Raw genomic sequence first — 25,840 nt, forward strand, 5'->3', positions numbered from 1 at the left:
CCTTAAGCTAACGGGCTGACGAGCCTTGAGTCTGCACCTGCGCGCCAGGAGAGGTACTTGACCTGCTTTTAATTACATTTGGCAGTCCACGCGGCACCCCTTTACATTGACCTGCTCCCTGCTGACGAGAGGCAACTACCTCGAAACACGTGTCCAGGGATGGCTAACGCATACACATACTGTTCTATTTACATTCTGTGGCATAGGCGTACCCGCCGTCGCCACTACATTTCCCACAGTCCTTTGGGGCAACTTGCTGGTGTGACGAGCGGTGTGCGACCTACTTTTCCTTAATTTAAACGGCTTCCTTAAGCTAACGGGCTGACGAGCCTTGAGTCTGCACCTGCGCGCCAGGAGAGGTACTTGACCTGCTTTTAATTACATTTGGCAGTCCACGCGGCACCCCTTTACATTGACCTGCTCCCTGCTGACGAGAGGCAACTACCTCGAAACACGTGTCCAGGGATGGCTAACGCATACACATACTGTTCTATTTACATTCTGTGGCATAGGCGTACCCGCCGTCGCCACTACATTTCCCACAGTCCTTTGGGGCAACTTGCTGGTGTGACGAGCGGTGTGCGACCTACTTTTCCTTAATTTAAACGGCTTCCTTAAGCTAACGGGCTGACGAGCCTTGAGTCTGCACCTGCGCGCCAGGAGAGGTACTTGACCTGCTTTTAATTACATTTGGCAGTCCACGCGGCACCCCTTTACATTGACCTGCTCCCTGCTGACGAGAGGCAACTACCTCGAAACACGTGTCCAGGGATGGCTAACGCATACACATACTGTTCTATTTACATTCTGTGGCATAGGCGTACCCGCCGTCGCCACTACATTTCCCACAGTCCTTTGGGGCAACTTGCTGGTGTGACGAGCGGTGTGCGACCTACTTTTCCTTAATTTAAACGGCTTCCTTAAGCTAACGGGCTGATGAGCCTTGAGTCTGCACCTGCGCGCCAGGAGAGGTACTTGACCTGCTTTTAATTACATTTGGCAGTCCACGCGGCACCCCTTTACATTGACCTGCTCCCTGCTGACGAGAGGCAACTACCTCGAAACACGTGTCCAGGGATGGCTAACGCATACACATACTGTTCTATTTACATTCTGTGGCATAGGCGTACCCGCCGTCGCCACTACATTTCCCACAGTCCTTTGGGGCAACTTGCTGGTGTGACGAGCGGTGTGCGACCTACTTTTCCTTAATTTAAACGGCTTCCTTAAGCTAACGGGCTGACGAGCCTTGAGTCTGCACCTGCGCGCCAGGAGAGGTACTTGACCTGCTTTTAATTACATTTGGCAGTCCACGCGGCACCCCTTTACATTGACCTGCTCCCTGCTGACGAGAGGCAACTACCTCGAAACACGTGTCCAGGGATGGCTAACGCATACACATACTGTTCTATTTACATTCTGTGGCATAGGCGTACCCGCCGTCGCCACTACATTTCCCACAGTCCTTTGGGGCAACTTGCTGGTGTGACGAGCGGTGTGCGACCTACTTTTCCTTAATTTAAACGGCTTCCTTAAGCTAACGGGCTGACGAGCCTTGAGTCTGCACCTGCGCGCCAGGAGAGGTACTTGACCTGCTTTTAATTACATTTGGCAGTCCACGCGGCACCCCTTTACATTGACCTGCTCCCTGCTGACGAGAGGCAACTACCTCGAAACACGTGTCCAGGGATGGCTAACGCATACACATACTGTTCTATTTACATTCTGTGGCATAGGCGTACCCGCCGTCGCCACTACATTTCCCACAGTCCTTTGGGGCAACTTGCTGGTGTGACGAGCGGTGTGCGACCTACTTTTCCTTAATTTAAACGGCTTCCTTAAGCTAACGGGCTGACGAGCCTTGAGTCTGCACCTGCGCGCCAGGAGAGGTACTTGACCTGCTTTTAATTACATTTGGCAGTCCACGCGGCACCCCTTTACATTGACCTGCTCCCTGCTGACGAGAGGCAACTACCTCGAAACACGTGTCCAGGGATGGCTAACGCATACACATACTGTTCTATTTACATTCTGTGGCATAGGCGTACCCGCCGTCGCCACTACATTTCCCACAGTCCTTTGGGGCAACTTGCTGGTGTGACGAGCGGTGTGCGACCTACTTTTCCTTAATTTAAACGGCTTCCTTAAGCTAACGGGCTGACGAGCCTTGAGTCTGCACCTGCGCGCCAGGAGAGGTACTTGACCTGCTTTTAATTACATTTGGCAGTCCACGCGGCACCCCTTTACATTGACCTGCTCCCTGCTGACGAGAGGCAACTACCTCGAAACACGTGTCCAGGGATGGCTAACGCATACACATACTGTTCTATTTACATTCTGTGGCATAGGCGTACCCGCCGTCGCCACTACATTTCCCACAGTCCTTTGGGGCAACTTGCTGGTGTGACGAGCGGTGTGCGACCTACTTTTCCTTAATTTAAACGGCTTCCTTAAGCTAACGGGCTGACGAGCCTTGAGTCTGCACCTGCGCGCCAGGAGAGGTACTTGACCTGCTTTTAATTACATTTGGCAGTCCACGCGGCACCCCTTTACATTGACCTGCTCCCTGCTGACGAGAGGCAACTACCTCGAAACACGTGTCCAGGGATGGCTAACGCATACACATACTGTTCTATTTACATTCTGTGGCATAGGCGTACCCGCCGTCGCCACTACATTTCCCACAGTCCTTTGGGGCAACTTGCTGGTGTGACGAGCGGTGTGCGACCTACTTTTCCTTAATTTAAACGGCTTCCTTAAGCTAACGGGCTGACGAGCCTTGAGTCTGCACCTGCGCGCCAGGAGAGGTACTTGACCTGCTTTTAATTACATTTGGCAGTCCACGCGGCACCCCTTTACATTGACCTGCTCCCTGCTGACGAGAGGCAACTACCTCGAAACACGTGTCCAGGGATGGCTAACGCATACACATACTGTTCTATTTACATTCTGTGGCATAGGCGTACCCGCCGTCGCCACTACATTTCCCACAGTCCTTTGGGGCAACTTGCTGGTGTGACGAGCGGTGTGCGACCTACTTTTCCTTAATTTAAACGGCTTCCTTAAGCTAACGGGCTGACGAGCCTTGAGTCTGCACCTGCGCGCCAGGAGAGGTACTTGACCTGCTTTTAATTACATTTGGCAGTCCACGCGGCACCCCTTTACATTGACCTGCTCCCTGCTGACGAGAGGCAACTACCTCGAAACACGTGTCCAGGGATGGCTAACGCATACACATACTGTTCTATTTACATTCTGTGGCATAGGCGTACCCGCCGTCGCCACTACATTTCCCACAGTCCTTTGGGGCAACTTGCTGGTGTGACGAGCGGTGTGCGACCTACTTTTCCTTAATTTAAACGGCTTCCTTAAGCTAACGGGCTGACGAGCCTTGAGTCTGCACCTGCGCGCCAGGAGAGGTACTTGACCTGCTTTTAATTACATTTGGCAGTCCACGCGGCACCCCTTTACATTGACCTGCTCCCTGCTGACGAGAGGCAACTACCTCGAAACACGTGTCCAGGGATGGCTAACGCATACACATACTGTTCTATTTACATTCTGTGGCATAGGCGTACCCGCCGTCGCCACTACATTTCCCACAGTCCTTTGGGGCAACTTGCTGGTGTGACGAGCGGTGTGCGACCTACTTTTCCTTAATTTAAACGGCTTCCTTAAGCTAACGGGCTGACGAGCCTTGAGTCTGCACCTGCGCGCCAGGAGAGGTACTTGACCTGCTTTTAATTACATTTGGCAGTCCACGCGGCACCCCTTTACATTGACCTGCTCCCTGCTGACGGGAGGCAACTACCTCGAAATACGTGTCCAGGGATGGCTAACGCATACACATACTGTTCTATTTACATTCTGTGGCATAGGCGTACCCGCCGTCGCCACTACATTTCCCACAGTCCTTTGGGGCAACTTGCTGGTGTGACGAGCGGTGTGCGACCTACTTTTCCTTAATTTAAACGGCTTCCTTAAGCTAACGGGCTGACGAGCCTTGAGTCTGCACCTGCGCGCCAGGAGAGGTACTTGACCTGCTTTTAATTACATTTGGCAGTCCACGCGGCACCCCTTTACATTGACCTGCTCCCTGCTGACGAGAGGCAACTACCTCGAAACACGTGTCCAGGGATGGCTAACGCATACACATACTGTTCTATTTACATTCTGTGGCATAGGCGTACCCGCCGTCGCCACTACATTTCCCACAGTCCTTTGGGGCAACTTGCTGGTGTGACGAGCGGTGTGCGACCTACTTTTCCTTAATTTAAACGGCTTCCTTAAGCTAACGGGCTGACGAGCCTTGAGTCTGCACCTGCGCGCCAGGAGAGGTACTTGACCTGCTTTTAATTACATTTGGCAGTCCACGCGGCACCCCTTTACATTGACCTGCTCCCTGCTGACGAGAGGCAACTACCTCGAAACACGTGTCCAGGGATGGCTAACGCATACACATACTGTTCTATTTACATTCTGTGGCATAGGCGTACCCGCCGTCGCCACTACATTTCCCACAGTCCTTTGGGGCAACTTGCTGGTGTGACGAGCGGTGTGCGACCTACTTTTCCTTAATTTAAACGGCTTCCTTAAGCTAACGGGCTGACGAGCCTTGAGTCTGCACCTGCGCGCCAGGAGAGGTACTTGACCTGCTTTTAATTACATTTGGCAGTCCACGCGGCACCCCTTTACATTGACCTGCTCCCTGCTGACGAGAGGCAACTACCTCGAAACACGTGTCCAGGGATGGCTAACGCATACACATACTGTTCTATTTACATTCTGTGGCATAGGCGTACCCGCCGTCGCCACTACATTTCCCACAGTCCTTTGGGGCAACTTGCTGGTGTGACGAGCGGTGTGCGACCTACTTTTCCTTACTCTAAAGCATTTCATAATGACCAAATTCTGAACGCACACAATTTTTTCATTTACTTCCTGGTATCAATCCACCAATGACAACGCGGCTCACACCAACCGACCTATCGCAGCGTGACACCCTCTGACGTCACTTTTCTCCACTCGCAACAATTCCCCTCCTTCACAACTCACGTCTCCCCCTTGCATTCGTCCCATTCATACGCTGAAATAGCCGTTTGTCCCAAACAAGTTACTTCTCTGACTATACGTCCACAGTCTCTCGAAGTTGTCGACCTCGGTTGGCAACTGTCAGTCTCCATCCGGCCAGACAGATCGCCTCTGATAGGTTACAAATACTCAAATCCACATACAACAACCCACGACCCGCGTCGGTTTGCCATGCACTCACACATTCGCTCCCCCTATCTCGGTCCAGGTGATCGATGGCGCCTCACGATCTCCTTCGGGTGGTCAACAAATTCTACTGCGGGTGTCTTCTACACCCAATCGCTTAAGCTACTCGTCGAGCCTAAGACTTTCCCAGGCTGCGCGCGCTCACAGCCTGATCTCACAATCACTCAACATTCACACCAACTCCGCAAGACATCACACAACAAATCAACACCGCAATCTACAACATTTCACCCTATTCATACTCACTCCTCGAACTGCTGCTTTCTGCCACACTGCTACTCTCTGTCAATGTCCATCAGCCGCCGTCGTCTGCTGCTCACCATCTGATGATTCACCATCACTTAGCGTCTATGGGCCTCAAGGATCACTTATCCTAATCTAAATCTTCTCTCGCTATCGGAAATAACCATCCTCTGCTACCAACTGATAGGGCCGGATTCTTATCTAACCAATAATCTACAAGAACCCTCTCAGGTCGCCAGGATCTTTTTACTTGCCAAATAGCATAGAGGGAGTAAACACAATTATCAGAATATAACTACCGCAATTTGACATCATTAAAGGATAGAGGACTCAGAATCTAAAGTTTCTGAGATTTTATTATGAGTAAAAACATCTGAACATAAAGGCACCTCAATACAAGGCACAAAAGATAAATTGGCACTAATACAAAAGCCAACCTACGAAGGATTGCATTCGACTAAAAATAAAAAGAATTACAGATTCTAAAAGCATCAAATAAAGAATCGTTATACTAATATCAATTTTTGGAATCATTAGTTAAAACATTTCTGTCCCTACTCTATTCTGAAGGGACATCCCTACTTAGCATTCCCTCCCAAACCAGAGAATCATGAAAAAGGTGTCAGGAGTGAAACTTCCTAAGAAGTCTTCACTTAGTGAGAGCTCGATCTTTGATGCTCCTTCTAGCTTCCCGCCTAAACCTCATCTGCTCAACCCACGGGAGACTGTCCCTAATACAAAACACCAAAATCGTAGAACACGCCCTTCGGCACACCTCTTCAGTCAGGTCTTCCTCCGGTAAATTTCCATTCAGAGCTGTGGTGCAGATCAGAGCTTCCAAATCCCCTCTACTTCCACGGACGGAATGATTTCACAGTCACACACGCATACACACATCACACGCTGGTGGGGCCCATTACACCAACATTCACCCTAAATCACTCTATCCGTGCCCTGTAAAGGAGAAACACCTTTCAAATGAGCTCTATATCTAATCTGCCTGTACTTTGAGGTCAATGCGACCAGCTGATTGCTGTAGATCTAGCAAAATACACTTCAAAGAATACACAATAGAGTCAATAAACATGACCAGAAATAATCACCCGAGACAGTAATTCAAACAGATTATTCATTTATCTAATTTTTCAAGAAAAGCCAATTAAATGCAAATCCATTTTTCTCATATTTACCTATTCTGTCTAAAAGTCAGATCCTAAGTCAGAACCGGTCCTTTGTAGAAGATTTAGAGTCTTCTGTCGTCATGTAGAGTCATCATCCTCTCCGTCAGCATAGGGACCTCGCATCATCAGCTCGGGAAGAAGTGGCGCTAGACCTCTCTAGTCTACTATTATTTATACTAAAATTTACATTCTAAAAAGTTACTTTTCGTTATTCAGAACGGATGAATGGCGGAAATAATGTCATCTTGGTACTTTTTCGATATTGTGCGAGACTTTCTCACACATAGATTGTCCCAAATAATGAATAGCAGAATTGAACGTCCATGACTAATTTGCTACTTTTACGGATGTTTCCACTAGGTGAAATTGTTTCAAAAAAATGGGTTCATGTTGGGTTCGTATCAACTTTTCCGTCTTTCAGGGGCTTTTGGCAGGTATCCCAGACTTGTCATCATGCTTATGGCTTTTCAGTTCATCGGAGGTGCAAGGTCATAGGCAGAGCGAAGCCTTTCTGTAAATTTCCAGCAACTCCAATGCAGGCTGCGGGTGGTGGCCATTTTGTGGCAGGCCACAATGGACAACTTTAAGCAAAATAGACATAAAACAGAATTACTGCATAGAAATGATTATCCAGTGTTATTCCCCTGCTAATACCCTTATGTGTGTGTATTTATCTAGCCATTTGCGACATTAAAAGCCATTATTGCATATTAATTATAAGCACAAAACATCATAACATCACATAAGCAACATCGTTTTCTGTCAGTTTGCTCACCAACTTAGTTCACTTGTTATTTAGCCATGCAATAGCATTCCCACGTGTAATTCTCTTGTTAATAAGGTTGATTAGTCAACATTCGACAAACTTTTAATACTTAATAATTAATCAGTAGTACTTTTAGTTATAACATGCAAAAATGAAACAGGTATTCAGTTTCAGAGTAAAAACCCTGCTCCATCAGCTGTTCATCTTCCATCGTCCGTTAGCTTGACCTTGGGTCCCAGGCACCTTACATACTAAGAGTTACAGTTGCACATTCCAATGCACTCCCCTGTAGGCTTCTCACCGTATCTCAACTCCTAAAACAAAGACTTATTCTCACTAACGAGCTAAATGTCCTTGCACCTGCAACAGAAACATGGGAACGAAAAGGAAAGCTCTTCGCATCTTGGAGTTTTACATTTCACTGCAACTCAAGCCTTAACCATGAAATCCCTGTCGGCCTTTAAAATATAGCTAAAATAGTAAATGAACAGGCCTTCTCTTCTACATATGCAGTTAGGCCTTGCAAATTTAAACACACTACGAAATCACATTCTAAGCATTAATTCAACATGATTATCTTGTAAATAAGCAACCTACTTTTTAATTCTAACGTAGCACACATTTAATCCATTACATTGATTTGTGAAACTAATCATCTACATTATGCTAAATACATTCACGATAACTTGCAACGTTAAACTTCGCAAAACGTTATTACATGTCTAACACTCCTATGTTAAACGATTATAGCAAATACATTTCTATGGCGCTTCTAAACATACATCGATTATATGCGGGTGCCGACTAACGGTGAATATGATGCACCCCTACAAATCTTAGAATTGCATGGCGCTCTATCAGTTGCTTGATTAAACCTCTCTATATAAATACCCATATGCACATAGAAGGCAAATGAGCTCCTTGCATAAAGCTGACCAGGCTTGTTTACTATGTTTAATGTGCGAGTCTTCATTTCTGGATCTGCATGTAGATGCTTATGGTAATAACCCCGATGAAGCCATTAGCACCGCTAAGCGCTCGGGGACATTTAGCCTATGGATGTGCCACGTTAGCACTATAGCCCCATTAGTTTCCTTTTGACTGCGGTCTATGCTTATTGCAGGCAATGCCCAACTGCCTTCTAAGTCTGAGAAAAACTGCTAATTGTGTATATTTCCTTACAAGAGATAGAAAGAACCAATGGGGGTGCAGTGTGTAGAATGCAAAGTATTGGCAAGCATGCTATATTGTGAACTCTGGTTCTGAGATGAGTCAGTCTGAATGCACTGTGAATATGTTGAAAGGTAAAAAATTCAAGACACTGGCCAAATGCTAAGAATTTTGCGAAGGTAATATCAGCACAGCTAACTTTAATGAACCCATTGTTTCTGACCTCTGAGTGATACAGTGAGCAAAGGCTTGAGAAACTAGTGAGGCTATATTACTGTAAGAATATTTCAAGAGGCGCCTCCTCACGGCTGAGCACCTCACCCTAGTCCTGTTATTTTTCTTTTTACTTTTGACATTTCAAATCTAGCAGGAAAAACAATGCGGTACCTGTTAATATGGAAAAATAGAAAGACAGGGCGAACAGCTGGCGTCTGACATGAGGCAACTTGAGATTAGTTATTGCCCCTCTATCGTTTCTATTGAAGTATGGCAATATGCTTCAATAAACTGTTCTTTTTCACTGGTGTCATGAAATATGGTGCTGAGATTCCTTCTTGAATTTTACCTTCTCAAAATGAAGTTCTGTTTCTTTCAATTGAACAGTTGTCAGGAACTCGGTCTGAGATTCCTGCTGTTGCTTCACTCACTTGGAGAGCAGTCCCTCTTAGACACAGCTTTCATTGTTTATTTTACTTGGGGGTATTCATACTGTTCAAATATACATGTCCTGTAGCCTTCCTCAAGGGTGCGCACTATATTCTCTTGAGTGTTACTCCTTCTCAGATCTTTACTCCCAGCCTTGGCTAAATCGGTTAAATTAGCACACATACCAGATGTAAGTAACAAGAGGCTAATGAGGGTGCGGCATGCACAGGCACTGTGTCATGTGATGTGTTTGATACAGCCGTGCTGACACTCTCCTGCATGTTATGTAATTTCAAAAGAGGACAGTAATATAACTCAGGGTGTTCATGCATACATGCGCCTGCAGCCATCAGGTCGCCGTTTTTTTAATAAGGAGCCAGCTTGGCCTTTCATGTGCCAATAGCCAAAAAAAGCAAGGCCAGTATTCTACAGTGCTGTGAAGTGGCACAGCAGTGGCAGCAACCATTTCATAAAATGACATAATTGCAGAAGGGAAGAGGTGGTGAGCATGTGTCTACCCACATGGTATGGGTTATAAGCAGCTCTGGAAGGCCGCCAGTGTGGTGCCAGGAGCCAGTCTCTGCCGAAGCACCTGGGACCCTGCAGGGGCAGCAGCCTGCCAGGGCATTCCACCATCTCCCTGAACCCAAGGTTTACGCTAGGACCTCGTAGTCTCCCAGGGATGCCAGATTGTTGTGAAATCAGTTGATGCTCTTAAGCCGCAAGACATGTGACGGACTCCACCAATCTACCCTTTATAGACCCAGATTAGGAGGAGTAAGTCTGGGATATAATGCAAGCTTCACTCTCAGCAAGATGTGACTGCGTGCTCCCTGGGCAGATGTGGTCATAACTCCTTTGTTGTTTCCGTTTACCCTTTTGTAGACTGAGGTTAGCAGGAGTAAGTCATGGATTTAATGTATGTTTTACAAGCACCAAGATTTGACGGTGCTTGCTGTCAAGGACTTGGGCGGATGTGTAATAACTCCTCAATTGTTTTCGTATAGCCATTTCCTTCCGAGAGCCGGAAACATTGACTCCCAAGTAGAGAGTGCCTTTCTGCTCTAGCCTCTTCCTCACAAACTCACAACCACCCTCTATTACCTACCTGCTCTCATATTCCTTCTCCCCTGCCCCATTCTTCTCTAACCACCCCTTTCTCCCTGTCACTCACGCACACTTCTCTCTAAACCTCTTTCAATCTCTCAGTCTCTCATGCACATATCCTGCTCTGGTATCACACTCTCTCCTGCCATCTGAGGCGCAACTAGAGCTACATTTCGGGGGGGCTGAGCAAAAATTTCGGGGGGGGGGGGCTGAACTTTAAGCAATAGGCAGAGTGGAGCTGCAGGGGCTCTTAGAAGGGGTGAAACAACAGCAAGGCCTCATTAACATGCAAATGGTCTTTTAAAGACCTGTGAAGTGCTCGGGTGCGGCTGCTTTTTTGCCCAGGAAGGTGTCTCATCCCGGGCTGCCACACACGACGGGGGGGGTGGGGGGGAGGTGGGGGGGTGCTGAAGCCCTTTGAGTCCAATGGGTGTTGCGCGCCTGCCTGCCATGCATTATCCCTGACCCTTTACAGCAACTCCTTCCCTATTTTTTAATTTCTTTTGCCATTTGTGTCATTTATTTCTAACTCCCCTCCCTCATAACATATTTCCCATTTTCTGGTTCTCCAGCTCCGCAAGGTCATATAAATGGCAACAGCGCTATGCCAATATGATAACTCCAATGCAAACAGAAAAACAAAAGTAAAAAGCATTGTCATTTACTACACCAACAGCTTTAACTTTCAAAGATGCGAGACTGATTGCATTACAAATGCTTGTTGAGTGTAGATTTCTATGTTTTATATGTTGATTTTTCTCAGAATCTCAAAAAACAACTACTATACTATTGAAAATTGCAATTGAATTACTATGCTCTAAAAATGTGGCAACCCTACAGTGAACAAGCGTGCAAATAAGAGAAGTGCTGTGAGTGTATGAACGTGAAAGCAGGCAACATTAAACTTCTCATACAGCTTACCCAAGTGCTAAAAATAATATTTCGTACTAATACTATAACGGGAGTAAAGAACGAAGTAGCTTATTTTCAAGCCCCTTGTGCCTCCGGTACGTCACTTTTAGAATGGGAAAACGTGACATAACGGCGACTCAAGGGGCTAGTAAATAAGCCCCGAAGTGCCCTACCCTATTTTATACAGTCAGGCTTCCGTGATCTCTGTCTGTCTCGCGATCCTGGAACAGTCGAGCAAAGCAATAAACATATGCAGGTAGCAAGGAAGAGGCACCTCCCTGAAGACTTAGGATGTGCTTTAACTGCGTCATATTGCGTCACGTTCCAATCAAGGGCGGAGCCTGGGCGCGCATGTTCCCGTTCTTTAGTCAACAAGAACAGCGGTAGTCCTTTCTCTCTTTTTCCTGAACCTGGTTTGTTGCTGATTGGCTGCTCTGGCGGCACCGGGACCCCGGGGACTGGAAAATGTTCGGTCGGGCAGGAGGGGAGGCGGCCGACATGGCGGAGAAATTCGACAATCTGGAGGAACAGCTCGAGAAGTTCGTAGAGAATATCAGGCAGCTGGGGATCATCGTCAGCGACTTCCAGCCCAGCAGCCAAGCTGGGCTTAACCAGAAGCTGTGAGTGCCATCAGGCTGGAATCGTTCGTGCATCTAGAATGAAAATAGCGTAGTTCCACTTTATTGTCCATTGATGCTCCATTCTTCAGTGAACACTCGCTTCATTGACTACTCCGAACCTTTCCTAGGACTTGAGAGAGACTGCCACCAGCCTGCGAGTCATAACCCTTATATTACCCCTCTCCCCGTTGAAAATATAATGGAGTACACTTGCACTTCCCACCGTTTAATCGAAGTGCCTTGTCTCCATCAAATTGTCTTTGTAGTATTTGATATAGCATTGCTAGATACGACTGTGGCAGGTACAATAGAGTTAAAATACCGAATGGGATATAGTGTCCTACTCATACCGTTCTTCATTAATGTAATGCGTCGTTGAGGTATCCCCCTTTAAAACTAGCTCTGACATTGCCAATAGGTTATGCCTATTTATTATCCCCCACACGCTGACATGCCTCACAGAGACAGCAACACATACGTCCATCGGTGCACACAGACAACAACACACTTGCATCCATCTATACAGGCACAAAAACGGATGCAGGAAAATGTGACAGTAGCAAGTTTTTGAAGTGTGAGGAGCGGATGAGAGTGGTTGAAGAAAAAACAATAAAGGAAGTGGAAAAGGGTTTTAGTGGTAATGTAAAGGGTTGGGGGTTGGAATGTGGAACTTTGTTTATGTTTCAATGTTGCCTGGACAGTGAGTGTTCCACTTGAGGCAGTTACTCTGGTTGGTTTGGGAGCGCTGCTTTTAGGCTTGAGGTTGATTCTTTGCCTACGTGTCTTCATCATTACATATGTCTCAAAACGAGCTGGAAATAAGGGCTACATACCATCAACGTTTCTTGAAGAACAGGATCTTCAGTTCTTTTCTGAAAGGGGGGAGGGGTGGGAGTTTAGACCATAAGGACACATAGGAATGCTAGATGATTGGTGTTTTTCTTCTTGCAAAATTTGAATTTTAGCATGCCTCTTCTGCTGGGGGACACCGGCCCCACTTACCCTAGAACCCTAATCTTAGCCAGGTGCATTCTGATACCGCAATTAATAGCTAAGTTGGTGAAGCAGCATGTCGTAAGGTGACGTGTGCATGAGTAGTAAGCCAGCGTATTTCTTTCGGAGTTGATGTAATAATTTTTTTAGTCCATTAATGAAATGAGCAGCATACAGAACCCACATCAGCAGTGTAAGAGGAGTTTTGAGAATGTCAGTAACATTTCAGCAGTCGTCCCCAGGAACTGTCAATTTGTGATCAGGGAGTAATTTGCAAGATGATCATATTCCGGTAGACTTCTCTTTTTTGTTATTTTGTTTTTAGGTCTCGCTGAGACAGCATATGCTGTCACTTGCAAGATCTCTAACAGAACAAGCATTGGCATAGCCAATAGGTCTCGCTTTTGGGCCCTTATAAGTATTTAGTTATGCAACTGTTGCATAGTTAAACACTTATAAGGTCCCAAAAGCGAGACCTATTGGCTATGCCAATGCTTGTTACCATTACCAGGGTGATCAGATAGCTCCATGTCAGAGAACACCACGTTTGCATTCCTGGGCATTTTACAGGTCATTGTATTCTGGGAGTTGTAGTCTGGGTTCATTTCAATTGGACCAACACAGCTGATGACAATAGTATGTAAGGCAAAGTCAAGCAATGGAAAAGTGGTGTCACTCTAGCGTTATACCACCTGGTCACAAGTCACCGTAAAGCATAAGGTAACTCGATCTAAAAGCATGCACATGCTGTTAATTTCAAATCCAGGACTGGCAAGAGGTGTCTCACATGATATGGATCCAATTAGAAGCAGCGTGAGAAGACGCTCCGGGGGTGGTGGCAGGAATAATGACCATATGTCAAGCATACCTAAGGTTTACCGGATGGCCGCAGTTTACCGACTAGTCCATGTTTTAGTTTTTCTGTTTTGCGGTTTTACATAGCGTACACTCGCCCTGAAGGTATTGAAGCGCTTTTACTTGAGCGCCACTTACGTTACACACGGACACATTAATTTAGGGAGGCACGGGGAGATTAATCGATTTGTCCAGAATACCAGGATTTTGAGCCGACGTCGGGGCTCGAACCTGGTTCCCCAGCTCCGATGTCAGCAGCTCTGGCCGTTAGGCCATATCCTCTCCAATTGGGGTCTTGGGCTTAAATTGTATAACCAAATGCAATCTGGTGAATACAATTCGATAAATAGATCACCCCTTTAGAAGACAATTCTGGGGCAGGATCAATGACCCCTTGGCATCATGCAGTCTAAATGAACTGCGGGGCACAGAGGTTACATTCCCAGTTAGATAGCTGAATGGGTGTCGGAGATCTTGGGCTGATGTGTCAGTGTCAGATTCCCGTGCTAACCCACCTGCTCTGTATATGTATGATCCGCAGTTAGGATGCTCGAGCGGTTAGCGCGGTTGCTGCGGAGTTCGTCTTCAGGAATTCATCTGCTTGCCTTGGGTAAGTGTAAAGCCCAAAGTCTATGTGAGTCAATGAAGCTGCAGCTTCCAGCCCATCGCTACCCCCTCCCCTGCTTGTCCCAGATGTGGATTGGGGGGGTGGCACTACGGCAGCCCCCCGGTGGCTTCCTTATCGGCACAGCAGGGTGGACATGAGGTGGGCTGCTTTTCCATTCAGCGCTCCTGCGCCGAATGGGATGATGGGTGATGAGGGCTCACCTCTGTAATTGATGCTCTGTAGTGAGTAATGACATCCCTTTGCGAGGTGGGTGGGGGGGTAAATGATAGCCAGGCTGGTGCTGGGGGGGTTAAAGGTCACGGGGCCTGGGATTCTTCGTAGGGGGGCTCTTTCTCTTGACTGCACATCCACAGAGGGGTTAGAGAAAAGGGGGCACAGAGATAATCTCGTGCACCTCCGAGGGATAAGTGTGTGTGGGTGAGGGGTGATGCGAGCTGGAATGAATCAGTTTTTTTTAGCAGAGTGTGGGAGCGATCTCAGACGTGGTCAATCACTCTGGCAGGTCAAATCAGACGAACAGGCAGGCACGTGTAAAGCGAAAAGCTCCATGGACCACATTATATTTATTTATTGCAAATTTATATAGCGCAAACTCTGTATTGGAGCGCTTTACATGAGCACCCCTGTGTAATGCCAGCTGCTGCAACAGGGGGAGGGACGGAGTCTGAGGAGAGAGAGAGCGGAGGAGGAAAGAGCAACAGAGAACCAGTCTGCCAAGTAGGTGCGAACGTTAGATTGTAAGGATGAAAGGGTTGGTTAGGTGTGGCCCAAAGAAGAATTAGAGGGTATGTTTCACTTGTGCGGCCGCTAAAGTGAAAGTAATCATTTCGTGGGCGCTTTGATGTTCGCAGTGGCCGCGTGGCTCACTGAGAACATCAAAGCGCCCGCGAAATGTACACACAGGCTGCCAAATGGTGCACATGCACTGTAGTTGGGGGCCTGAAAAGCATTCGTTTGCACTTCCAAATCCCCGTTTTCTATAGCTCTCGCCAGAGCAGCGCTAAAGCGCTGGCTCAGGTGAGACCTAAAAACTTAAAAATGCTTAGAGCCCGCCCATTACTTCTCATTTGGTGGTTTCGTCACTCTAATTTCCTTGCATCTCATTGGGCAGCGTGTGCCAGTTTCACTTTCACGTTGTGCTTTTGTATCTTGTTTGGAGGATGGACCAAGTACAGCTTCCTGTCCGACGCCAGTGCCCTTCCACTAGTCACACTGTTCTGCAGATACTGTTTATTTTGTATTTTTAAGGTCTGCCTGCGGCATGCTTGCAATAAATATTGTAGACAACAAGGAGGCTGAAGCCCGCCAAATTGCTTACCATTCTTTGAATTCATTGTCACTCTTACTTTCTGCCTCCTAATTGAGTAGCGCTAGCCAACTTCACTTCCTCTTCTTTCCTATGGAGCATGTACCAAGTACAGATTTCTTCATCTGGGTTATTGTTCTTCTGCTGCTGGTGCTGTGATTAAGGTATTAGTTTTCTTTTTTTCTTCATCCTGTAGGTTGCTACTTTATTGGCACTGCATGAGTGAAAACCAAACCTCCATTAAATGTTACTTCTAACCTTCCTTCCATACAGCCATCATTTTAAGCTCCTTCATCCCTTCTACCATCTATCATTTTACTTATCCACTTCACCTATTCTTCTATATATTCATTCTTTCTCGCTTCATCCTTCCTTTCACTCATTCATCCTTTAACACATCCAGTTCACTCTTTCCTCTACGTATTCCGTCCACAGTTTTTTCCATTTATCCATCCTTTCACTCATCTTATCACCACACATTCCATCCGTCTTGTTAGCCTTCATTACACAATTTGTCAATACATCTTTCCATAGACCCTTCCTTATACCTTTTATTTGGTTAATTTTTTCCCCCATTCCTATCTTTTACTTCTTTTCTGAGGGCCTGGCAGCAGCCATTTGCTGTCTGGCCACTCAGTTTTTGAAAGTGCCTCAGCCAATTGTCTTTTTTTTCTTTATTTTTCTTAACCGCTCCAAGTGGCGTCTGCCATCTTCGAACGGTGAACAAAAAATAATTAATGTGGCAGCTGCATCTTGCCTAACGCATGCAGGTGTGATGTATTTTGGTGCTTACATCATTTTTACTGCATCTTCAGAAAAGATTGGCAAAGCCAATAAGCTGAAAAGGCAAGACCTGTTGGCTTTTCCAGTGTTTGTTTTTATTTTATATAGGCAGTCCAAGAGAGTGATTGTGTTTTCAAGTTGTCTCTCTCGTGTGCTTCTCGCACAACCACCTGCCCTCACTGCGCTCTCTTTTGGCCTTGTCCTTCTCTCCTCCCCCATGTTGCTTTCTCACCCGTGTGCATCTTTGTGCTTCTCTGTCCACATTAATGGATTAGAGGGCAGGGCTTTAGCTTGCTTTTTATCCATTTCCTGTTCCTTTCCCCGACTTTGGGGCATGTTTGTCTTTCTGTCCCGGGAGATTCTCACTGGCTCTGACAGTTTCAGAATCTAACTGCACAGGGGTCTTCAATCACCAATGAAGATCTTTGTCTTATACTGCATCTACAGTGAATTATCATTTGGGCTTTGTTTAAGGTTTTTTTTTTATTGTTGTGCTTTGCTCCTGCTACTAAGTGTCAGTTGTGTGCGGCACTCAAGGTTACACCCACTGACAGTCCACAGAATCTTATTAAATTGAGGGAATGGAGTTTCAAATCTGAGGACAGTCTTGTCTTTCTGACATTGGTAGCAAATCTGAAATTATGTGGAATCGATGCTTATGAAAGTCATAGGAAATAAAAATAATTTTCTTGCACATTTACCATGTGCAAATTACTATTTCTGATTTTAGTTTGGGATATTCAGGATTTTTTTTGGAAACATAACACATAGATGATAACTGCGCCTATGTCACTTGGGTGTCTTTTAGAGAGTCCTTTTTAGGTCTCGCCTAAGACAGTATACATGTGCTGTCGTTTACAAGAGGATTTGTTTACTACAAGGGGCTTGGAGCCTGCCCATTGCCTGCCATTCGTTGGTTTTACTTTCACTCTTATTTTCTGCCTCCTAATTAGCCAGCTTCACTTCCTCCTCTTTCGTGTGGAGCATGAACCAAGTACTGATTGTTTCATCTTGATTAGTGTCCTTCCACTGCTCGTGCTGTGCTTGGAGTACTATTTCTTCTTCCCCTGTCATCCTAGTCTGCGTTGCTTGTTGCATTCTCCCTCCATCCCCTATTGTACATGTTGCTTCTTCCCTCTCATCTACCACTGTCTTTTTTTGCTTCTTCTCCCTCCCTGTTGTCCATGTTGTTTCTTCCTCCTTCTACCCTATGTTATCCATGGTGCTTCTTCTTCCTTCCACCCTATGTTGTCTGTGTTGCTTCTTCCTGCTCCCACCCCTTGTTGTTGTGTTGTTTCTTCCTCCTCCCAACCCTGTTGTCCTGGTTGCTTCTTCCTTCTCCCAACCCTTGTTTCCTGAAAATGTGATAGTGGTCTGAGCATATATTGAACACCATTGTCCAAGTGTGTCTTCTCAGTAGTTAATTTTCAGTTAGATTCACTGCCTTCATGACAAAGTCAACCTGGTAAACCTCAAGTCCTGTCTCCCAGAGCATTTATATTGTGTTCAAACCCTATGTCTCTTTATTGAGATCTGTACATTGGACATGCTTTATGGAGCTTGATCCCCCTGCCCCCACAATATTGTAAAGTCCCTACTGCCAGCATGCATATTGCACCTAGCTGTGCCTGCCCAACCATATCCCAGTTGTCCCTTAATCATTTTTAGGTCTCGCTGAGACAGCGAAAGCTGTCTCTTTGAGACATTTTGTAAGTGGGTTTTTGAAAATGCTTCCCCTGGCATAGAGCTACAGTGCACGAGGCGTGCACGCGCGCAAAGCAGCCATATGGCTTTACGTCGCTCTCCCTCGTAGCCCCTCTCCGCCCCCTTCCCTGCTGCTATTTCACACCAGTTTATATCTACTCGCGCTTCTCTCCCCCACCCCCTCACCACCGCGTCTCGCGCGTTCAATGCCTGTTCATTATCCCCCACCATCGCGTTTTGCGCGGCCAATGCTTGTTAAAATGTTTGCTTGTTAAAATGTTTACTTTTCCTCGCTGCTGCTCACTCAGACACTCACATGCGTGCGTTTGTGTCCTTTGTTTCCTCCGCTAAGTGTGCCTGTGTTTCATCCTCTGACCTGCCAGTGGCGCGCGGTTGTTTCCTCGGGAGAGTTTGCCTTAGTTTCTCCCGGGTGAGTGCTTCACACCCTGATGCCAGCATGTTTATGCTTTTGGACCATTGCTGGCCGTTTTTATTCCCCTAAAGGTGCGATAATTTTAACGCCGTGCATGATAATATGCCCCTAAATTGTTCAATTTTACACCATACGCATATTGCATTGTGACCATGTTTTGCTATCAAGCAATGCTGCACCTGTTTGTTTAGCATTTTACATAATCCAAATTTGGAATCAACTGTTTTTCTGATCCAATCTGGTGGCGTCGGGTGACAGATTCACCAGTGCATACGTATACTTCAGTTTGCACCAGTTCTGCATGTCACATTATAATTCTAAAAGTGTTGCATCTTTATGTCCTTCTCCCTACATATGCTGAAGTTCGTTAGGTGTGGAGTCAAGGCAATCTGTTTAAAATTTCCTGACAGGAGGTATGAACACATTTTGGCATCGTGAACCTTACACCAACACTCCGTACATTAGGATTCTAACAAACCTTTCCATTCTATTGTCGGGAAAGCTTTAAAAGCAGTATGCTGAAACTGTCAGTATTCCTGCAATTGATCACATGGTGCACAGTGGAACATTAAAATGCACAGGCAATTAGATCTGACATCCGTGGTCTGGTATTTCCCCAAATATTTTGCCTTCATACCACCTGTTTTGATGAATTTGTTTTTTGTTTGCTTTAGGTCTGTGCACACTTTTTAACAATGGTAACAACTACTAAAGTGCTTATGCCCTCTCCTTCAAACATGGTAACATTGCCTTACACCAAAATAACAGATTGAATTACTTTTAAGTCCCTAGAAAAGTTGTACTACCTTTACCCATACCCTGCAGTACTCATTGTGCCACCCACTAAAGTAATTATCACTCAGGCCTGCTACTGCAGCATTTAGTTCAGTTTTAAACCGTCATTTCAACCTGGCACAATAAACCCTTGGCCAGCACTAAACCTATCCTTTTTAATGCATATTAGTCACCCTCAAGTATGCCCTGTAGGCAAATTGGGCAGGGTGCATAGTATTTAACAAGCATTTGCAATGCAATAGGTCTCGCATTTGGGAGGGTTTGAACTATTGCCTTTGTAAATGACCATGCCTTTTATTTGTATTTTCAAAACCTGCAAGTGTTGCATAAACACGCACTTTGTACTTGTAGTCGTAGCTTATGAGAAGCAAAGTTGTACTTTTTGACTGCCAGCCTTGCTTCTTGTAAGCAAGGACCATAAGTAACAAGCATTTACAATGCAATAGGTCTCGCATTTGCGAGAGTTTAAGCTATTAGTATTGTAAATGACAATGCCTTTTATTTATGGTTTAAAAACCAAAACATAAATAAAAGGCATTGTCATTTACAATGTCAATAGCTCAAACTCTCGTAAATGCGAGACCTATTGCATTGCAAATGCTTGTTGGGTTTTGCCTGCGCAGGACCTACTGTGAACTTGTAGTGGGCTTTCAGCACATCCATTGCTTATTATAGGTTGGCTTTATTGTCATTCTCATTTGCTTCTTTCTTATTTGATGGCTTATCTTCCTCTACTTGTATTTGCCCCTCCACGGAACCACAGCCTCTTTGCAATCCTTTGTTTGGATTACCTGGATCCCTCTGCTGCTCACATTTAGGAAACATGTCTTTTTCTTTCATTCAGCCAGCACTCTATCAGAGTGCATGTGTTTCCTACCTCTCTTCCTCGTGTTCCACTTCCTCCCTTCAAATGCCACCCACCTGCAGAGTTGCTCTCCACCCCTCCCAGTGTGTAAAACATGGCATCTAGGATATTTTTGATGGGGTAGAGCTGAATGGCTGTTTTTGATTTATCCCCTGCATTCCATATAATTCATAAAAACACAAAGGATTTTATGGCACTAAGGAAAGAACCATCTCCAGCACTCACTCGGGTGGCATCTGAGGCAGAAAGTTTACTTAGCATGACTCTTCTCCAAGAGGCTCATAAATCGCTCCCTTGTCTACTACAGAGAAGCACATGGCTGAATCCTATGGAAAATAAATTAAGCTGTGGCAATTGTTTGAAAAGTAAACCATTCAATTGATAAAGATTGAAACATTGAATTGATTGCAGTTTTGAGGTACCATAAGATATGTTTGCTTTTCCACCAGTATTTTTAGATGTATTTTTCATTCACTTTTTATAACCATATAAATACTTGCGAAACCAACAACTCGGCATTCACATTATAAAGGCAAGACCTATTTGCTTTGCCGATGCTTAATCCAAAGAGGTAGGATGTGCCGTATCTTGGGCTTGTGTGAAGACATTTCATGCAAAGGATGTGTTGACAGAGGTACAATAAAGGTGTAAGGGTTCCTCATTCACTGTTAATGACATGGTATAGTCTTTGCACACTGTGGCTTTTAGGTATTAGAGTAGGTTTGGTTTCTCATCAGAAGAGAGTGTTCTGAATAATGACCTGTTTCAGTGTCACTGTATGAGATCATCATGAAGATGTTGGGTGCTGGACTGTCACTGTATTGTAGAATCTTGTCCTTGAAGAGTTTGGTGATAATTATACACTTTTGTTCTTCTTAGTATATAGGGGACCAACATATGGTACAGTGCTTGATTGCCTGCAGTAGTCTCTTAGTTTTGTTAAAGGTCTTGCTGATGAGTCTTGTAATATGCCGTCTTGGATTCTGTGATGTGCTGACTGTGTCTGATTGATAGATTAGAGTAGAGTGCACTGAGACACCGGGAAAGATTCATGGTGTTGTAAGGGTAGTTCTGAAGGACTATTGGTTCGGTGAAGGGTCACTATCTATGGATGCCCAGAGGATTTGTAGGGTTTCCATCCAGATCAGGTATAGGCATGTACCTGGCACGTAGCAAGACCCTAGAAGAGTCACCCAATCATCGAGGCCCTAGCGTCTTGGGTGACATTGATTGACTGTAACTTCTACAGTGACTAACCCGGTATTGAGACCTATGGCTAGTCTTGGCCCTTGCAGTGAAGAGAATGTGGGAAGCTTGAGTCTCGGGGCAAAGTGCCTGGAGCATGTTCCAGAGAAGCTAACAACTCCCATCCCCGTGGTAAATGACAAGGGTTCGGTCCATGTATTGACACTAAACACTCAGGGCAATTAGTGGGGTGGGGAATTACCAAAAGTCAGATAATTTATAGAAGAACTTGCTAAGAAACTGGAAAAGACCACGTTCGTGCTCCTGCACAGGTAGGCCCTGAGCAGAGGGCGTTTGATCAAGCCCAATCTACAGCAGAATATTATGGCAATTCTTGCCATAATATTTTGACACACAAACCTGCCAAAGGAACACCATTGGCAGACCTGCTAGAAATGCCTACTGCTCCTATTGTTAACTTTGGTGGCGCAGACCATACGACTAGCCCGGGTGTGTCTGATGCCACCTCTGCGTGTACATCCCTGCCCCCGATCATCATAGGATCAGGGTATTTAGTATTCCAGCAAATATTGGCATGCAAAAAGAATTGTCGTTCATCTCCTGGAACCTGGCAGGGATTAGATCTAAACTCATTGGTAACGATTGGCTGCTATTTCTGGGGGAAACAATACCTGTATCTTCCAAGAAGCTTGGACCGTAGAAAGAATATTTAAAAATGGTTACACTGCCTATAGTGTGGAGGCAATAACTCAAAATAAAAGTGGGCAAGCAATGGGAAGATTAATTATTCTGTTCCCACTCACAGCTAAAGATTGACTTCCTAGATTTAATGAGTGTTCAGTTTACGTTTCCCTCTGGGATAACCATGGTACTGTTCAATGTGTATGCCAGATCAGTTTCTGTTAGAGAAGGTTCCCCTATTTTGGCCTTGCTGGATAATAAGATTGAGTTCTATCAACAGATAGTAGAAGTTGTGGTAGCAGAGGATTTCAAGGTCTCTTTTGAGCCTTCAACTTCTCTTAATGCATTGGTTGAAGAAGAGGATGAGATATGGAATATACAGTGGTTTGACTAGTAGACCCCGGCGCTCTTTTTCTTGTGCTGCGATGCAGGTAGCATTAATGATGGTTCAGCCCAGTCTCAGATCTTCCAATGGGTGAACCCCATCTGATCCTGACAGGTCACCTATATTTAAAAGAGGCTTTTGTTGAAGTGTTATAGATTACATATTACTAGATGTAAGTATTTGGCCATTCCTGAGTTATATGGTAATCATGCCCTGACTTGACAGTGACCATAATCCATTACTTTTAACTTTAAGCCGCGACGCTCTCAACAGAGAGCTGGTTGGTTGTCTTACTGTAATGCCTGAACCGCCACCCACCAATAACTCAAGAAGTTTCGGGGCCCAAGTATTGGCTAATGATAAACTGCACTCTGAAATGTATGAGTGGTATATGCACTTTTCCCTCTTTTTTTGAAGGAAACTTGGTAACTTCTATTCCAGTCTTAGATATTCAGAACATTTTTATAGAGAATTCTCACGTTTTCCCCAAAGATGTTCAAAAACGAAGGCCCCCATGTAGGAAGGAAAACCAGTTGTGCAATGCAGAATGTAGAGCTGCAAAATCACAGTTAATAGCAGCAATTAAATGTAATAGTTCTAATATTAGTGTTGTGCGCTACAGATACAAATTGGCACAAGATAAGGCTAAGAAGGAATGAGCGGACATGAATTGGGATGACATGCTGCAAACTGTTAGAATTAATGATAACAGGGTGTTTTGGCATATGATCTCCCATGGGAGCTCAGACACTGTCAGGAAAAATCTTTACTATATTGAACCATAGAAATGGGTCCATCATTTTACAACATTATATTCAGAAGCCATTCCATCTTTGCTACACCTCCAAAATCAGAATTGTGGTTTCTGTGATAATACAAATATCCCTAATGATACTGCTCTAGCATTCAGTTTGGCTGACACATCCTCTGCCAATAGTTGCCTAAAAGCAGCTAAGGCGCTTTTAGGCAACCACACCCTGACCACACCCAGGCAATTTGTACCAATCTTAACCCTCAATTTGGGAATTTTATGTCCATCTCCTATCCAACGCAATTGCGTCTGGGGGTAGGATCCCAGACACCTGGAGGGGTGCAGACATAATTTATATTTTTTGAAAAGGGGACAGCTCTAGTCCGTCCAACTATAGGCCAATCAGCCTCATTGATAATCTGAAACAAATATTTGCTAGGCACCTGCTCGACAAGTTGCAAGAATGGATGGAGACCAATCAATTCCTGTCACCCTTCCAAGCAGGATTCCGCCCCAAAACTAGCACGTCACACCAAGTTTTTAGGTTCACATTACTGTATTAGAAGTATGCTCTGATTTGTAATCAAAAACTCTGTGGCTTTCATAGATCTGAATGCGTCCTTCGACTTAGTTCCTTGAAGGCTACTGTGGAAGGTGTTAATTGAAATGGGGGCCTGGCCAACCTGATAAATTTAAATGCAAGGCTGCACGAAAATAATTATGCCCAGGTATGATGGGACCAGCCAAGGGAAATTAACATAGCAGATTCCAATTCTTTGTAGGATACGTCAAGGTTGAGTTTTGACTCTTACTCTGTTTACATCATATATAAATGATGATGTTAAGGAACTGCAGGACTGTAACAACGACTCTCCTGTATTGAATGGTAAAAATATTCCATGATACTACTACTTGCCCACGATTCCTTACTCCTATCGAAAACCTGTACTGGCCTTCGAAATACAATTAATAAGTTTCTGAACTTCTATGTTTCTAGGGGCCTGGAAATAAAAGCATCAAATACGTGATTTTTGGGAATTTCCCGTTAGAAATAGAACTGTGAGAGTGGCTGACAAACCTCTCGAAAGAGTTGATTTCTTTGATAATCTGGGTGTCAACTGACCGACTAGCTTAGTTGGGAATCCCAGCTTTGAAAAAGCACCGTACGTCTGACACAGATCCAAAGCAATACTCGGATTTCATAAACCGACCGTGTCCAGAGCCATATCCCCTGCTTTCGAGGTATATTGAGCCAAAGCACCGGGTGCTGGCCTTTTTGGTGCCGAAGTCTGGGGGTATGTGGATACTCAGAAGTTAACAGTGGAGGAGAATACATTTATCAGATCACTTATCTCTGTTCCTTCAAGTGCTCCCCTTAATCCACTTTTCATGGACTTTAGTAGCAAACATTGCAGATATGGCACACCTAATACCTTGGATGTATTGGGTTCGTATCTGGTCTACCCCAGAACTAATAGAGTATAGGGGCGCATTGCGGTATTTAATGAAGATAAGTGGCACCCTCAAGACCCCTTGGTTACAATGTATTTCAACATGGTGTAGGAGAATGGGGCTAAGCACACTCTGGGATAGTCCTGAGAAAATCAGAAAATCTGAGATTGCTGTACGCAAAACCAAGTATTGGGCCTTCCTGAATGTCCAGCAACTAGAAATGGCTTCTTTAGGTTGTCTGGCTGATCAGTTTGAAGTTTTTCTTGATATAATTTCCAACCCGCCCCCCCCGGCCAAAAGTCTGTTTGTGAGATTTCGGTTGGGTAGCCTGCCACCAAGATTTCTTCACGTGTAAGTGGGCAAGGGAGCGAAATTCAGACAAATGCGCTCCCTGTGGGGAAGTTCCTGAGATGGAGGTATACATTGTGCTTTTCTTCCCAGAAAACTGTGGCCGCATCAAGAAATGGATAAGCCCTGTCTTTTTAACCATGAAGGATAATTCTTATAAAATTTCATACAGAATTTTAAAAACTGACACCTCTGAAGCATGAATTTTTTCTGTAAGTTGGTTTTTTGCCAATGTTTGGCACAAATGCTGTAAGGTGGTACTCTAGCAAGAGAAAGAGTACATTACTCCCTTCTTGTAATTGAATTCTGATAGCTGGGGTTCGTGGGACTCTCTTGAATTAGATTATTATACTGGATGCCCTCTAAGCCAATTCAGGATACATTAGTCCTCTGCTAAATGTGCACAGACGTTATATTAGAAGAATGCCGCTGTACCTTTGGAATTTTAACAGATTTTTTTTTTCTTTTTATTAGATTTCGTAGACCTGTGAGAGAATTCTAATGGCCTCTTCTATCCATTTACTTTTTATACAGCACTAATTGTATTTTAGACTTTTAATTATACACATGTTCTTGTATTTGTACGCTTTGATGGTTCTTGGCAAACCGAATAAAGCTTATTTGATGATGGATAGATGCCAGGGTTGTCAGATTGTTGTTCTACTGCTTTTTGCCTTCTCTTCTTATGCCTTGTTTGTCCGCAAGCTCATGGTTGTCTATTGGCTTCTTCCCTA

At 45.0% G+C, this 25,840-nt stretch overlaps 1 protein-coding gene and 1 long non-coding RNA gene across 2 annotated transcripts in view; one reads left to right on the plus strand and one right to left on the minus strand.

Annotated features, from left to right (window-relative positions):
* Window positions 1-6,638: 6,638 nt before the first annotated feature.
* On the minus strand, window positions 6,639-11,616 carry LOC146832776 (uncharacterized). Its single transcript, XR_014961605.1, has 2 exons — window positions 11,475-11,616; window positions 6,639-7,282 (listed from the first exon to the last, which is right to left on the minus strand). It is a non-coding gene; the product is annotated as an uncharacterized LOC146832776 (long non-coding RNA).
* Window positions 11,617-11,692: 76 nt separating this feature from the next.
* The window catches only part of MED10 (mediator complex subunit 10), a 59,681-nt gene continuing 45,533 nt past the window's right edge, over window positions 11,693-25,840 (plus strand). Inside the window, exon 1 of the mRNA XM_085606108.1 lies at window positions 11,693-11,921. Within this exon, the coding sequence (XP_085462234.1) occupies window positions 11,767-11,921 (155 nt within the window). The 5' untranslated portion in view covers window positions 11,693-11,766. The remainder of the gene's footprint in view (window positions 11,922-25,840) is intronic.

The sequence above is a fragment of the Triturus cristatus genome, chromosome 5_1 (assembly GCF_964204655.1).
Source record: "Triturus cristatus chromosome 5_1, aTriCri1.1, whole genome shotgun sequence".
Classification (NCBI taxonomy): domain Eukaryota; kingdom Metazoa; phylum Chordata; class Amphibia; order Caudata; family Salamandridae; genus Triturus; species Triturus cristatus.